Below are 17,478 nucleotides of genomic sequence, written 5' to 3'. Positions count from 1 at the left end.
GATAAGAGACGCTGCTATAGCTTCATATGGCTGCGTAAGGGTGGTCATTGAACCAATTAGATAAAAAAAATAAAATAAAAAAAAACATGTAGGTAAATAACACAAACAGACATTTGTATATGTGTAATAGATTCGCATAGCGTGACAGAAAATATACTGAAACAAAATATAAATGTATGTCATGTATTTAGGGGCAGAAACTACTAACTATTAAGGATATTCTTTATTATTATGGTCAGTTATAGGCAATCTAATCATAAATGATTATTAAATTACGTAATAGATGCTAGGTGTAATAATACATCAATATGGATCAGTGCATCAATGAAGTGACTAATGATGAAATGTGTATTTTTAACAGAAAATGTATATATGTCAGATTTAAGTTTTTGTAATGAATTATTATTTAACAAAAAACTATTGTATTTAAACTGTATTGTTAGATTGGTTATATTGTATCATGGCATGTTTTGAGGTATCGCAAATATTCTGGATAAGGTAAAAAGTCGTAATGTCATGATGGAACGTCCGATTTAAACCCCTAATGGATACATTGAATTTTTTTAATCGAATCAAAGCATGCATTTTAACAGCCCCATTTGTAACCCATCACAGCCCAAAAATTATGTTTAACAAACTAGAACGGTCCCATTATTATCATTGTAGACACAGTGTGAGAAATTGATTTTGCTTTGCTATAATGAGAGTCTAGAAATAAGTGTGAAAAAGGGGTTATAAGTGTAGAATTGAAAATTTTAAATCAGCTAATGGTTACCTTACTCTCTCTGTATTTGCATCAGGTATGTGAATGATTGATTTCCAACCAATTTTAGGATGAATTGGTCTATGTAGCTTGACAGAGAATTCAATCTACTTACAAACACGTTTTTTTTCCCCAAATCAATTATGTGCAAGTGAATTCAATGTATTAGTTGGGTCACAAAGTGAACAACAATGCTTAAACATTAGAAATAACGAGTTTTATTGTCGTGATGAAAATGTACACTCATTTTAAAAGGATGACTAAACCTGTTCATGAAACGTTTTTGAATGAAGATTCATAAAATGCACTATGCACTATTAGCAGATGGTATTGTTTTTCCTCTATGGGTTAAAAACAATAAACACCTGCCATCTTCACAAGTCTCTCCAGTATAAGTAGGTATAAATGAATGTCTTTTCAATAAAGAGGCTGCAGATATGTCCCATTTACACTGACAGAACTTCAGTTAATATGATTCCACTCAGGAAGAAATGCTTTTGCCCCTTATGTTGGTGCAGGAGTCATTCCAGACGGGCTGTTTGAGGCAGCGGGTGAGAAGTGAACGAGGAGTGTAGCTGTAGTCTCACCTCCTGGCCTTCTTCTCTTTCATGAGTTTTTTGCTCTCCTCACGTCTCCTCTTGTTGACAGGGTTGCGTGGATCATAGATCTCGAATGTGTCTTCGTCCTGCATGTTGGCATCCTTTACCTTTCTGGTTTGTTCATCAAAGTGCAGAACATGGGCCATCCTAAATCACAAGGGGAAACAGAGTTCAGTTCAAAAGAACAGCAAAGCGCATCTCACAGGCAAATAAATCTTCAAAATCAGAGTGGGAAGTTCCCGGTGGAACAGAACAGATCAGAGAGGACTTCCAAATCTGACGAGTCCACAAACAGCCTGTTTCACAGCATCTTTAAAAAGGAATAACTCATCCAAACATGAAAATTCTGTCATTTGCTCCCATTGTGAGTGGCGTCTAGCAAATAAATAAATACATAATAAATTAAAGGTGCTCTAAGTGATCCTGGGCAGAGTAACTTTCTGTTGACGTTAGAAGTGTTGTCAAACAAAACAGAGGCTAGCTAGACCCTCCCTCCTCCCCCCCTCCCCTCCCCTCCGTGCTTCCTGAAACAGTCATGAACACGCATTTAAAATCATTCTTGTCGGTTATTGGCTGGAGCATGTTTATTATGTTAAGTGGTCCAGGCTGCACCAGTTTGTTTTTATTGCCGTTTTCGGAGCTTGTGGCGACTACAGAGACCGTGTTTTTTTACAGTGTGTTCAGAGAACAGGCAGCTAGCGGATAGTGAGGAGATGTTTGCTGTATGTGACAAAAAATGTTTTGGCCTAAAAACACGTGACATCACTTAGAGCAACTTTAATAAGTATTATAAATATAAAAATATAACAGTTAATATTAAATAATACAAATAACAGCAATATCAAATCAGCTAAAACTGTAGTACAGCTAGAACCAACAAGACTGAGTATGTGGAAGCCAAAATTATCAGTCTTACTAAGACGTGTCTTCAACGCAGAAGAATTTGTTAATTTCCAGCCGTCTTGCGCCTACTTCCAAATATGTTTTTTTCCCCAAATCAATTAAGCGCAAACATTGCTGCATGGCCAATTCTAAAGACTTCATTGATCATGTTAATTACACTAAAACAAATACTAAGCCCTAATCCTACCATAAACTCTAAACTTAACCTTAGTTTTGCATTGGTGGCACATCCTTTGCCACAATCAGATCCACCCATGATATTTCTGAAACGTGATTGATCTTAAGCTTCTGCCTCTACAGCGACGCCCATTGTAGGAGGACTCAATAATCCAGCAAAGATGCTCATCTACATTGCATTTCTTCACTAATGCTCTTTCCCTCTCTCTTCACATTTCTGCTGGAGAAGTGATTGGCAGGCAGACTAACATTCCACAAAGCATTCCTGAGTGCCAGCATTAGAAAGAAGAGCTCACATCTGGCTAAAGTCACTTCCTGAGGACTCCTGAAGACTGCAGCCCAATCCAAGACACTGTTTACACTAAGCCAACAGGTTTCTGAATACAGAACTGCAGTTCTGTCATATCTGAGTCGTTCTGCTAATGGCTTCTAAGATTTCAGAAGTCCACACTGAGATATTTAAAGGAATAGAAAATTCTGTCATCATTATCTCACTCCAAGTCCATAGGCTTTCTTTCTTTTTTGTCTTTACAATCAAAGTTAATGGGGTTCAATGTTTTTTTGGCACCGATTATCTTTCACTTTATGCACAAAAGCAGTTGAATCATTCTTCAAAATACAGAAATAAAGTCATACACTTTTAACAATGAAGCGTTCTTTATTGGCATTGATGATTCATGAAGATTTTTTTAAATGTCCTTATTATTTATTTATTTTATTTTTTTAAGAACAGTTCACCGAAAAGTTCTTTGGAAAACTAAAAATAGTTCTTCTATGGCATCACTGCAAAAAAAAAAAACCCTTTTGGAACATTTATTTTTGAGTGTACAGGTTTGGAATGACATGAGGGTGAGTAGATGATGGCTGAACTTTCATTCTGTGTGAAGTCATATTTAGAGCATTGTTTTTGGAGTAAGGCTAGGATGAGGTGCAGATCCAGACATCTCACCCCTGCTCTGCTGGCCTACATTTCATACTGAGATGATGGCTATTGAGGAACTGTCTGAATCAAGACATGGAGAGTACCTCAAAGAAATGTCAAGAAGGGTGAAACAGGTCATTGTTATACATTATGGACATGGCTGAATGGCTCTCTGGGGTCTCATCTTAAAAAAAAAAAGATTCTCAAGGAACTGACATTCCACACCTGTTTGAGCTATTCTAGTGAAGGTCAGAATTTCTGGAAAGACTTTATCCTTCAAGAATCCAAATCTGAGGTGCAGGTATCGTAATGAACGCACTCGCCTCCAAAGCCCAGGGCTGGTTTGAAAGAACTTGATGTGACGGGACTTTCAATAATTCAACGACTGCCAGCTGTCATTCAATACTGTGCAACTTTTGGTGGTTTCACAGAAGTGTGTCAGGAAGTAACTGTAGAAGCTGAAGGAAGAGTTTTAAATTGAACTAGTTGTCCAAGTCAAGATGAATACATAAAGGAATGGAGAATGGAAGCAGCCTCCTCTCTAAAATTATGAGCCTTCTCATTGGTAAGTAATCCGCCATGCTTCTATTTTTGAGCAATTGCAGAACCCCTGAATTCGGCCAAAGAGATGCATAAAGAGTCTGAATGCGAGCCCATTTTTAAGTGTTAAACCGAGTGTGTGCGTGCATGCATGCTTGCATCCATTTGAAGTCAGTAGGAGATGTGACAGCTCATCTAGAATGTCATGGCTATAGTCTGGCAGACCCACAGGTCTCCCGTCGCGTAAGGCAGTCGGCACTGATAATTTGTCTAGCAGTCTCGGTGATGACAGCCCGTCCGACTCCTCGCCTAGAGTTATGGCTTGCAAAAAAATCCCACCGTTTGATTGGGGCTCTTATCAGGGAGGGGCTCCCGCCATGATGCCGAGGCCCTCGGAAGCCTCTTCCTGAATTTATTTTTCTTTCGCTTTTGCAAAAGAGGGGGAAGCAAGAGAGGAGGCCTGGGCGAAAAGGGGTTTTTGTAGACGCAGACACAGATGGAATAGTTTACAATCTGGCCCAGACTTGACTTCCAGTGTCTGACCTGTTGTAACCCATGTTCCGTTCGTGGGGTGCACCAGGCATTCAGAAAGTGGTACAGACTTCCCATTGCTGTTTTTCTAGCACCGGGGGCCTCTCGTCCCTCCTCCGCCCCAGAATCAGTCCTAAGACGTCCCAGCGTCATGGGGGTCCTTAGACAGTAATGACGGTCTATCCAGAGGACGAAGTAACTGATTGGAAACACATAGGAACTCAAGCTCAGACAGCGGCGCCCCTTTTGCACTCACATGTGGTATTTGTTGGAGCATTTGAGTGGATATATTTAGATAAAGACTCAAGGTCTTTGATGAAAAGCAAATACGAGTGAAAAACACACCATGTCAATTCATTTCCCTGCGGTGGCTTGCAGCGTGAAGAGGGAGGACGACGGTCTGACAGATCTTCTCTTTATCCTCAGCACGTCACCGGGGCGGATGCGGCATGGACTCGCACACCATTAAGACCGATAATTAATCAAGCGTAAAGCCATTACTCTGCAGAGGCATGCACTCGACCACATTCTTTATGTTTGATTATGATTTACGGTCTTCCTGCAAATGCGTGAAATATATGCAGTGGATGTCTACCAAACAGTTAAGCAAAGACGCGCCGCAACCAACCCGCAGAGTCACTTCAAACACTTTCAGTGGAAAACTACCCTGGGTATGCAATGAACTGTATCTATGGATTGGGCATACCCAAAAAAATAATACCCAAAAAAAGCAAACCACTGAAGCTATACGTTTTAACTGAGAGCGAAAAAGCAGAATGATTTACCAGTCTGTTTCCCGTAATCCTCAGGAAAACTAGAAGTGCCGTGTGACGCATTGGTCATGGCAGGGCTTCAGAAATAAAGCGTATCTATGAATCACAGTAATGTCCAATCATGTTGAGAGTTCATTAAATAGAAAAACACATCTTTCAAACTGAAAGCCATAAATGTGGATGAGCAAAATCAGTTTTTAAGTACCTACCGCCATCTCAGAGGCCATACTTACAAACACATGCATCTTCATCACATATGCTAGGAAGATTATGGAGAAAACAGAATCAAACTGAAACATTTCTAATTGATATTCTATTTGTGTATTTAAGCGCACAATCAGGGCCATAACTTTATGCCTCGCATACAGCATTAAGATTGATGCTCCCTGGAGCATGATTCATTTTGCAGCATCATAAATGTTATCCTGGCCAAAGAACTCAGCTGTCAATAACACCCTCAGCCCAACATGGAAATGTTCCCATCAGATCAGGACAAAAAATAATAATCTAGAGGATGCCAAAAAGAAAAGCTACGCTGTGTTTAGTCTTCATATTTAAAGGAGTGCAAAAATAAAACCGAACAGACTTAATATTTGCACAGTGAGTGGTGTGTGATTTAGTGATCTAGCACCGATGTGACATGGTAATTATTTCATTTCTGTCTTCATAATCTCGTTGTATGCTGTTGGATTGGAATGTCTCCAGCGACATACAGACAGCTAAGGCAGTTGTTATAGTTTGCAATACTGCCAGGAACAGTGCCTAGTTGCGAGTGACAGCATGAAAAAAAAAAAATTAGGGGAGAAGGGGTTCGTTTTTTTTGTTGTCCTCTAGGAGAAAATGTAAACAAATAATTTATTTTATGTACAGATGTCTGCTGTCAATAAAATTACAAGAGAGCATCAATAACAATGACCTAAAAATATGACTCATCAATAAAAAGTGGTACAGTTCCACAACTTATTAGGGGTAAACATATCAAGGGGTAAGCTGTACCAATGGGAAAAAATTTAAATTATGTACATTTCAAATAAAAATATGAACATAAAAAAAACAATAACGCACGTTCCTAAGTACTATCATATGATTGCATGTGATATGCATTTTCATAAACGGTCCAGAAAAGAAGGTTTAATATTCTTTTTTTTTTTTTGTGTAGCCACTGTCACAGGTCTGCTACTGGAAGAATTTTAATAATTCATGGTTAAAAATGTTGCCAAAAAAATTACGTGATTTTAAACACTGGAAATTCACTAACAAACATCATTTATATTTTTTGACCTGGAAAAGTTTTTGCACCGATGGATGGATGGATGGATGGATGGATGGATGGATGGATGGATGGATGGATGGATGGATGGATGGATGGATGGATGGATGGATGGATGGATGGATGGATGGATGGATGGATGGATGGATGGATGGATGGATGGATGGATGGATGGATGGATGGATGGATGGATGGATGGATGGATGGATGGCAAAAAACACCTTCAAAAAGCCTGCCTTTTCAGAGCTGGCGATCAGAGGACACATGGGCAGATGGTTAGTGCTGGCTTGGTGCTGGTGTAGATGAATCGTGATGACCATCACAACTAACCAAAATTGCTCTTGAAAGTGAAGCTAGTTGCCCAAGAAAGTCTTGCTGGTTATGTTGATTAAAAGCCTGGTTGGAACATCAGCATACCCATATCCAAAACATATGCTGGTGTTATGGAAAATTCCAACAATGGTTTATCGCCGAGCGCTCGTTCTGCTGGCACCCGTAATGAGCGTCTGTTAAAAAGACAGCACGCGTCTGACTGCAGGTTGACGTGCCCTGTCTGGCGTACGGTGGGTGTGACACGTTCCATCTGGGCACTCCGTCTGCTGAAGCAGTTATTTACTCAGTTAAGTCAGCTGAGAAAACTACTTCTCCACAAGTGGCTATTGCAGCGCAGCAAAAACAAACACTGCATACTGTTCTAATGGTGTCAGTGCGCTTGAGAGCCAAACGCATTACTTGGCTGGAGAGCGAGGTGGTTCAGGCACACTTAAGGCAAGCAGCTGTGCCTGATGTGGAGAGAGGTATGAACGTTTTGCTATGTTAGTCCAAATAAATAGCTCTGCTACCTTAATGTGAAACAGTAGCTGTGCATTGGGACAACCAATGAGGCATGAGTTATTGAGAATGCATTTGATCACAGACAACTGCATGTCCATTAGAGCATTAAACCTTTGTAGGAATGGGGAACACAGCATACAGAACTGAGTAAAAGCCACTCACCAGCCCTTATCATCATCCTCGTCTAGTTCCTCGATGTTTTTCTCTGGAACACTAGGAGTCTCCGTGATCGCAGATGATAGTTTGGATTTGAAGCTTTCCAAAAGGGCAAGTGTCTTTAGAGGCAAGAGAAAGTACATTATTTTGACTTTTCAAATTGTATTTTTTTTAAAAAAGAAAATTATGTAATCAACCTCATTTTGTTCTAAACCTGTAAGACTTACTATAAAACAGAAATGTTGAGTAACCGAAATGTTGTGAATAAACAATTTTTGTGATGATGCAAGTCAGTAGAGTTATAATTTTCTAGTTTATATTGGACTTTTATTCTACACACCTTAGTATGATTCATGTGTATGAGGCACTATATTTTGTAAGGTTTCTAAGGAACACAAAAGATGATGTTGTCCAAACACAACACTGGACCCCATTGACTGTAATTGTATGGACAAAAACAGCTGGAATGGGCTGTCATTGTTATGACATCCTTAAATCAGACTTTAATGATCAACCACAAGCAAAACATCTCTGTTTGCAAAAATTAAAGGAATACAATATGGTGGATGCTTTAAATTGATTTAAATAGCGCTTGTTATTTATGACATGGGCCTTTGATCATTTTACACTGTGATTTTTTTCTCCTTTAAAAACAAAGACTACATACATGCAGCCAAAGGTAACTTTATTTTAAGAAAAACACAAAAACACATTATTTACCATAGTTTGCATCTGCTGAAAGCATCTGTTACACATTTTTTCTTTGTGATAATGTCAATATTTATGACGTTTATGATTGTTCAACTTTTTGACACTTGATTCATAGATTTCTCCTTGCAATTTCACTATGTTCCAGGCCTCTGCTGTTAAATTTATAGTGTTAACATGACAACATGACATAAAAGCTTTTGCTTTAATGATAAAGATTAATGATCTGATTTAATCATCAGGTACATCAGCGAGCGAACCGACTCGCAACATTTTATTTGATGGACAGAATATCCATAGTAATCGTACAGTCAAGAAGTCAAACAGGTTTGGAAATTGAGTAAATAATGGCAGCATCGTCATTCTTAAAATGAATAGTTCTTTTAAGATGAAACTTGTTATTTAGTTCGAGCAGGAATGAGGCAGCTCTTCCTAAATCCTAAAATCCTTTTTTTACCATTATAAGACAGGAGAAAGTCTTAGGCCACATCCGAAATCACATATTGCCCTACTACAGTATATAGTAAAAGAAAAACAGTATGTGGCAAAAGTGGCAAATATATCTGAATTTACAGTAATCATAAAAGAGTAGGTAAAAAGAACCTGGGTGACCTACTACTTCCAGCGAGATTCTGAACTGTGCATCCGATGGACACTTTACTAACCCATGAGGCCACGGGAGAGGAGTTGTGAATGGCACTGAAGTGACGCAACTGAAGCTGGTACAGTAGGTCACATGATAATGATTCATACCACACACATTCATACTATATAGAACATACTTTTTTTAGTGGTCGCGAAGTAATTGCTTATTCAAAATAAGTACCTACATAAAAGAGTATGTGATTTCAGATGCAGCCTTAGTGTCTTGAAGCACCGACCCACCTGAGCCTCTCTTCCAGAACCCTTCTTTAGTTTCTGCTTCCTCATTTCTTCATACTTCTTCCTGCTCTCCAGGTACTCTGTCACCGCCTCATTTGTTGGCTTACTGTCACCTTTGAGAGAAAAGAAGAGTGATCACAATCTAGATAAGAGAAATTAACTTACCCTCATGGATCAATCGGTCTATTAGTTTAGATTTTAGGATGGATGGGTGGATGGGTGGATGGGTGGATGGGTGGATGGGTGGATGGGTGGATGGGTGGATGGGTGGATGGGTGGATGGGTGGATGGGTGGATGGGTGGATAGATGGATAGATGGATAGATGGATAGATGGATAGATGGATAGATAGATAGATAGATAGATAGATAGATAGTAGTGTGACTAACTTGAAAGGATTTACATGAAAAGAAAAACAGCTGAATTCCAGAGCAGAACTTATTACTATCATATGGACATTACTATGAAATACATAAAGTTTATACTGCTATAAACTTAGATGAAGATGACAGCTCCTGTGGGCCGATTCCTTCCAAGAATAATCGTATAGCCAATGCCAAAATGTATGTCCTAAGACCCTCATCAGTGCAAAGGCCAAAATTTATGACTTTTGCAGTCCAAATGACTTTCTGTGCTATAAAGAGATGGATTTTATTCAAATTATAAAGGAAACACATGTGATATACAGACATATATACTGAAAGGATTACACAAATGAAATGGTAAACATATAAAAATGTGTTTATATAAAGCTGCGGCTCTCCCATCTTTCAAAATAATCACAGCCAACACTACAAAATAAAAAATAAAAAAAGAGAAAAGACACAAAAGAAGAAATAGCAAATGTAAGCATGTAAGCATCTAATGAAATAAAAGTTTTGTCATTTCCTCCATATTATTATAACAACTTTATTTGGTGACACTTTGCAGCAAACAGTACCTGTCCAAAGTTTGTTTAATGTTTTTAAAAGAAGTCTCTTCTGCTCACCAAGACTGCATTTATTTAATCAAAAATACAGTGATATTGTGAAATATTAATTACAATTTAAAATAATTGTTTTCTATAAAAAAAAAAAAAATTCTCTATAATAATTTTTTTTTACATCATTACTCCAGTCTTCAGTGTCACATGATCCTTCAGAAATCATTCTAATATGATGATTTGATGATCAACAAACATTTCTTATTATTATCAATGTTGAAACAGATGTGCTGCTTAACATTAACTTAATATTTATGGAAATCAGGATTACTTTGATGAATAGAAAGTTCAATGAACAGCATTTATTTGCATTTATTTAATTTATGCATCACATTTATTAAAGCATATTAAATAGAAATCTTTTGTAATATTACAAAATGTCTTCACTGTCACTTTTGATCAAATTAATGCAAATAAGCTGCAAAAAAGAGAGTAAAGTTAATTAACTGATAAATGTTAATATACCAACCTATTGAAGTACTAAAATCTGTTGGTAATACACTGTAATACACTCATTTATAATACACTGATTCATCGTGTGGTTCTCATTATCACCTTTGCTTATGTAGTTGTCAAAGATCATCACAAAACACCATCATGTCATAATGACTGACATAATGCCATAAACATTCATTTAACAACATATGATGTAGCATTGAAACCTACTGTACATTACTGATAACAAACAAAACTAATAAGAAAAACAATTTTTTAAATGAAAGGGGGGGGGGCATGAAATGTTTGTCAATTTACATTGAACCCTGAACCCTACAAGAGCATAAAGACAATGTAATAGTTATTTAAAATTTAAAATGAATGGTTATTAAAAAAAAAAAAAAATCTCCTAATCGTACCCACCAATTTGAGAAGTGCCTAAAAATAAAGTATGTTCTATAAATTCCACGCTAGAATTGCAGGAATTGGAAAAGTCAACAACATCAAGGCTGGACTGTTGACAGTGGTGTCTACAGGCATTAATGTGCCACTGCAATTTCCCCCGCTCAGACGGCTGGCACTGATGTCACAGATTGCCCGGTGGGTACAGTGTTTCTTTCGACTACACCTGCCCTCATGGCAACTATGACTGAATGCTTCTCCACAACAAGCTCAAGGGGAACAAACTACTTCAGACGGAGCCTCCAACATTTGGGTGATTTATTTCATGTTAGCGCTGTCATGTAACGAAAAATCTTTTTCCCCTCACAAATGGAAAGCTTGTTTATTCTTCGTATTTATGGTGCAGTGAAAACCGCATTGGAGAGAGGCTGGAAATTTGTTTTTCAGCAACCAAGAGAGCGTGCCATGCGTTAGTCTGAGAGCCACTGACTGTGTTTGAAAATGTTTAGTCTGTAGCATGAGCTAATAGAAAACTAGAAAGACAGAAAGAAAGTAATGAGCCAAAGACTATTAAAACACATTAACTGTGTAGAAAACTGAACACTCTACCTCTTTTCAAATCTATAAAAAACAGGGCTGCCAATATGGGCTGAAAGGCATGTTTATCATGGCCATAGTTTAAACAGTGAAAGATACAGCTTTGATAGGACTGAAATAAACAAGTATTAAAACAAAGTACAAGAACTTTGACATTTTTTGAGTAGTTTGTGTATGCTGTGCATACAGGCCTATAAATCAGAAAAAAAATATATATATATTGCTGCAATAGTTTTAATGTTTCTTTGTAAGGACTGTTTATATTATATTATATTATATTATATTATATTATATTATATTATATTATATTATATTATATTATATTATATTATATTATATTATATTATATTATATTATATTATATTATATTATATTATATTAATTATATTATATTATATTATATTAATTATATTATATTATATACACTATCTTTCAAATGTTTCCTGAAAAAAATCTTTTATTTAGCTAGGATGAATTAAATTAAATTAAAAAAAAAATCACAGTAAAGACATTAATGTTCCAAAAGATTTCTATTTCAAATAAATGCTGTTCTTTTAAAATTCCTATTCATCAAAAGTATCATGATTTCCAAAAATATTAAGCAGCACAACTTTTTTTCATCATTGATAATAATAAAAAATGTTTCTTGAGCAACAACTCTGCATACTAGAATAATTTCTGAAGGATCATGTGACACTGAAGATGATACTGAAGATTCAGCTTTAACATCACAGGATTAAATGACATTTTACAATATATTCACATTGAAAACAGACGTTTTAAACTGTAATAATATTTTAAAATAATAGTGTTTTTACTATATTTTGATCAAATAAATGCAGCCTTTATGAACCTAAGAGACTTCTTGATGTCAACAAGCACTAAAAGATTAATACCTGGATGGCAGTTACCCAGATATTCAAAGTGATTCAATGAATGTGATTCAGTAGATATACTACCTGATTCAGAAATAACATTTTGAAAGTAAAAGGGATTGTGAATAGGACTGAAACCAAAACAGGGTTAAATAGGGCCAAATAGTCAACATTATCAAAAATAATATTAATAATCATAAAAAAGATATTACTGTTAGTGTGTTATTGTTTGTTTTAATAGACTTTTGATCTCACAAGATGTAACATGACATATTATTGCAGCCCGAGCAATTGTAGCCCAAGACCAATGTGTGACAGAAAAGAAAGATCAATCTGTCGTAATCTGACATTTTTTCTGTATGCATCAATAACTATAAGTTTAATTATTAATAAAATTGGTCATTTAACCCTTAAATGCATACCTCGGGTCTTTAGTGACCCGGGACGTCATTCACTACCCTCCTCCTCTTTCATTTTTTAAAGTTAGACTTCAACCTTCTTGGTATTCCTCAATCAATTCATTATAAAGAATATAACAAGAAAAAAATCATAAAACTATAAAAGAATGCCTATTTTTGAAATCATTTTTTGTAAAAATTGTATAGGGTCGCTAACGACCCGAGGCGTGTATCAGTGTACGTATATTTTTTCTGCACAACAATAATTTAATTTTAGATGACGGAATAAGTGCAATTCACCTTTATACCACAAGGTGGCAATGTCTGATACACAAAAATGAAGTGACGATTAATTCAGACAGAAAACGAAATAATAAGAAAAACATGAAATGGCTCAGCGATTTACTGCAAAACAAGTACTGAACGCAATCAAATATGACTGTAACTGTCACTGGATGGATCTGGTGAAGCTGTTAGCGATCGAAATATTGATTTAAGATGTCGAAAATTATATAGTTCTGAGAATATGTTTGAGATCGCAAATGGGCTCATATTCATGACCTCAAACATAAAACTAGCCCATTATTTGCTGAATTTACTGTGAAATGAGCTCTGACGAGGACAGTGGTGATGGCATAAAACATCTGCTCAAACGGAGCCCTTTCAAGCTCCAAAAGGTAACAAAATATGATTTATTTTATTCTTCTGTAATTGTTACTCTAATATCAGAGGAGTTTTATATTATCACGACAGGTAGAGATCCTTCCGTGTTAGATATAGATCCGGGTCGATAAAGACCCGAATATGTAAGAACGATTGGCGAAACAGTCATGCATTTAAGGGTTAAAAAGAATTATGAGGTAACTGTCAATATCCAGCCCAATGAAAAAGCCAAACAAAAACGGTGAGAGCAGGCAGGTCCATTAAATGTTAACTGAATTAAAATTTTGTACAAGTATTTCTTTTTACCTGTGATTCAGTGACAGTAATTAATTGCTGTTTTTAAAAGCACAGCTCTAATACAACCTCTTAAGTTAAGACAAAAGTTTAATCCCCAGAACAGTTGAATAATCACTGGAATATCTGTTAGATTAGTCGACTATTCAAAATTATCGTTAGTTGTGAGTGATGTTTCATTTGACTTTAGGCAAGACCCACTTTTTCAGGAAGAAAGAACCTGATAAAACCCCTCAACACACCTTGAACTGCATCCCCTATAAATATAAACATAACATCTCGTTATTCAGCTGAAAACATTTCTGTACAGACTGGGGCAGACTTACCTGAGGTGTAACATTCAGGTAGAGTGGAACTTAATTGAGTAACTAAAGTTTGAGTGAAACAGGTTATTTGAATGGCTGTCATTAGCTACTCAAACCATGCAATTACTCATTTACAGAGGTATTCAACGCATGAATGCCACAAATTCAGAGCCGTGATCGAAATAACCTTTCCAAAAAGTCAGCGGCGGTAACAACCCTTTTCTTTGTGATTTATGTGAGCAAAAAGTGATGCCTTCCACTCGGCTTGCTCAACGCTCGCGCTTCGGCCCAGCTGCAGACCGCGACTTGCAGGATTGCTGAATGATGGCACCCTTAGGGCCTACAACAGCAGCACACTCCATCTACTCCAGCTGGTGTTGCTAAGTACTGTCTTTGAGTTTGACGGCTATTCTAACAACATTCCATCCCTCTCCTGTCACTCGGGCCAAAAAGAGCTACAAATCAAGCAACAGGCAACAGGGGGTTGATGGGGACGACAAACACCTCATCATTTGGGAGGTGGATTATTTCCCTTTTGCTGGTCAAGAACAAGGGGATGAATTCAAAGATTCTCGAAGCTAACTGTGGTCTATCAGTCAACGCCAGCATCTTCAGCAGCCCAGAAAGTGAGGATGTGAGTTTCTGCAGAGAATTACACTGTATAATTCAATGCTAAGGGTTTGAACTTAATCAGAAGAAACACACAAAATGGAATTAGTAAATCTAGTGAGCAAGACATCATTTGACACAATCAGCATTTACAATTATTTTTTTGTAGCCTTCATTTTATGAAGGCAGTGGTTCTCAACCAGCCTCTGTAAAAAAAGTCAAAACTTGAAGGTCCCTCTAAACAGGTTGCAATATTTTGATTAAATAACAGTTTGCTTCTGATTAAATAACTTGTTGCTTTCTAACTTATTATTAATAGAAATTGTGCCACTCAATACACCCCTTTTCTATAAAAAAATTTTGGGGATTATGATAAGGCACTTACGACAATTGGGCCAATTTTTGCAGCATTTAAAATGTGAAACGTGAAGTTTAAAATTTTATAAAAACCACTTAATTCATTCTTCTGCTGAAACTTTATTGGAACTGTAAAGTTTTTTTCAATACTTTTTACATTTGTTTTAGGGTTTTAGCATTGCATTATCATGGTAACATGTAAACCTGGATAGAACTTTACAATGAAAAGGTTAGCAAGTCATTTTCGCACACTATAATCAAGTTAACATACATATTGTTTACGTCTTGTGGCTGTACTATTAAAACAGTCATTTATGCTTATGAAATGGTCCCCTTTATTTTCATTGTAAGCGCCTCACTGTAACCCAATTTTTTGCGTTTTCTACAGAAAAGAGATAAGTTGAAATGAATTTGTCATAATTAACATTACGCCACAAATTCTGTGTTTATTGAGCTTAATTTGTAATGAAGTCTGAATATTATCTACCCGAATATGTAGATTCATTGACAGTTTTGTATGCTGCTGTGCAAAAAAACATATATATATATGTATATATGTATATATGTATGTGTGTGTGTGTGTGTGTGTGTGTGTGTATGTGTGTGTATGTGTGTGTATGTGTGTGTGTGTGTGTGTGTGTGTGTGTGTGTGTGTGTGTGTGTGTGTGTGTGTGTGTGTGTGTGTGTGATAAAAACATACATACATATACATACATACACATATATATGTATATATATATGTATATATATATATGTTTTTATCACACACACACACACACACACCTACACAAACACACACACACGGCACGTATGTATCCAATACAAAAGAAACATCTCTAGTTAATTAGCAATTCATTCCTTTGTGTTAAATATTAGGCGATCTGGCGCTGGGATGTTTTGAAATCATGTTAAGTGTTCATTGCGGCTGTTATCAGTGGCGCAACATTGTTCACTTGGCACTCGTGCACACTGCAAGGAGATGGGCAGTATTTTAATTAAATGTATTTAAAATATATATTTAATTACTTTTGAGTATTTTGTAATTTGTATTTTCCTTGAAGAAAAAAAAATCAAATGTAATTTGTGATTAAATACTTTGAGAGAAAGTGTTTTGTATTTAAAATGTGTATTTAAAATGTTTTTAAAATTTAAATATGTTATTTTATTCTCGCTTACAATAAATTTCATCACCAGGCTCAAAGGTAGGTCATTTTCGGAGAAGCTAGAAATAGCGAGCTAGCTTTGAAAGCATAAGATCCCACACTCCCTTCAGAGCGTCTCCAAAGCCACGCCTCCTTCAAAACACATGAACGCACACAGCAGGGAACAAAAGCATCACGAGAGATGGTGTAAAATTTCCTCACGTCTCAAAGCACATAACATTACAATAATAATAACCATAAACAACTTATATTATATATAGCTCTGACCTGTACCACTGCTGCAGATTCATAAATTCAAGTCACAAACCGCTCCTAGTATAACATCATGGGTTGCCATTACTTGGTGCTGACGCGACCGTCATAGTGACAACAGCCAATCACATCACTTTCCAGTTTTGCATGAATGCAATTGGCTAGCGTCTGTGCTAGGGTATTTGCATAAGACAATCTGATTGGCTGACGTTTGCGCTGGCACTTGAAAACTTCTGCCACGAGCAACACGAGTGAAGCGACCCACAATTCAGTTCGGCAACGCATGACGTCACCCATTCAAAGTAAATGAGAAACGTTAGCGCTGACGCCCCGTGTGAATGTAGCATAAAAGGCGGCTGCTGTTTCAGTTGCAAAGCTTGTGACCGACTTCTGTCTTACTTTGCATAGCAAGGTCAGAAGCAGGTAAAGAAGCTGCTTTTGTGCTCAATCAAACTTCCTGAAGGTAAAAGTGTATAGTAAAATATGAATGTCTCTATAGGACAGAAGGTTAACGCAAATGGCTATAGAATTTGTGAACTGACTTGCTAGCTAAAGCATGACGTGCGCTGTCTTATGATGCCCAAATCACAGTTACATCCACGGGTGCTGCAGATAATCCACGGATGAGTTGGTGTCTTAAATTAATGTAAACATAAGTATATTCGGTTTTTGCGTTTGTTCTTAAAGTGAGAGCAGCCTAATAAACCTGCTGCTGTCTGTCATTAATGTTAATCAAGTGACTAAAGAAAAGGACAAAATCACTCACTACATTTTTTACAGCAGTATTTTGTATTTTAAATACATTTAATGATTAAGTATTTTTAATTTGTAACTAAATACTTTTTGATGTATTTGTGCCCATCTCTGACACTGCGCAGACTTCACACAGATGAACGCTTCAATTTGTCGCTTAATGATTTTGTGGAGACTCTATTAGTTCCGGGGAAATCACAACAAAAAAGCACATAAATGTGTCCCTGCTCTTCACTGATGAACAACTTTGGTTTCAATGACAAAAAATGAAATATATTTTACGAGAGCAGATTAGAACCCAGAACTTCTGGTACGCTTATGTGTGTGTGTAATATA

At 36.7% G+C, this 17,478-nt stretch overlaps 1 protein-coding gene across 1 annotated transcript in view; it reads right to left on the bottom strand.

The window, feature by feature from the left end:
• Positions 1–984: 984 nt before the first annotated feature.
• cwc27 (CWC27 spliceosome associated cyclophilin) overlaps positions 985–17,478 on the bottom strand; it is a 51,144-nt gene continuing 34,650 nt past the window's right edge. Inside the window, exons 12-14 of the mRNA XM_067395680.1 lie at positions 9,062–9,171; positions 7,475–7,587; positions 985–1,509 (exon numbers count right to left, since the gene is read on the bottom strand). Of these exons, the coding sequence (XP_067251781.1) occupies positions 1,347–1,509; positions 7,475–7,587; positions 9,062–9,171 (386 nt within the window). The 3' untranslated portion in view covers positions 985–1,346. The remainder of the gene's footprint in view (positions 1,510–7,474; positions 7,588–9,061; positions 9,172–17,478) is intronic.

Source organism: Chanodichthys erythropterus, chromosome 10, assembly GCF_024489055.1.
Source record: "Chanodichthys erythropterus isolate Z2021 chromosome 10, ASM2448905v1, whole genome shotgun sequence".
NCBI lineage: Eukaryota > Metazoa > Chordata > Actinopteri > Cypriniformes > Xenocyprididae > Chanodichthys > Chanodichthys erythropterus.
This window is presented reverse-complemented; position numbering and strand designations above follow the sequence as displayed.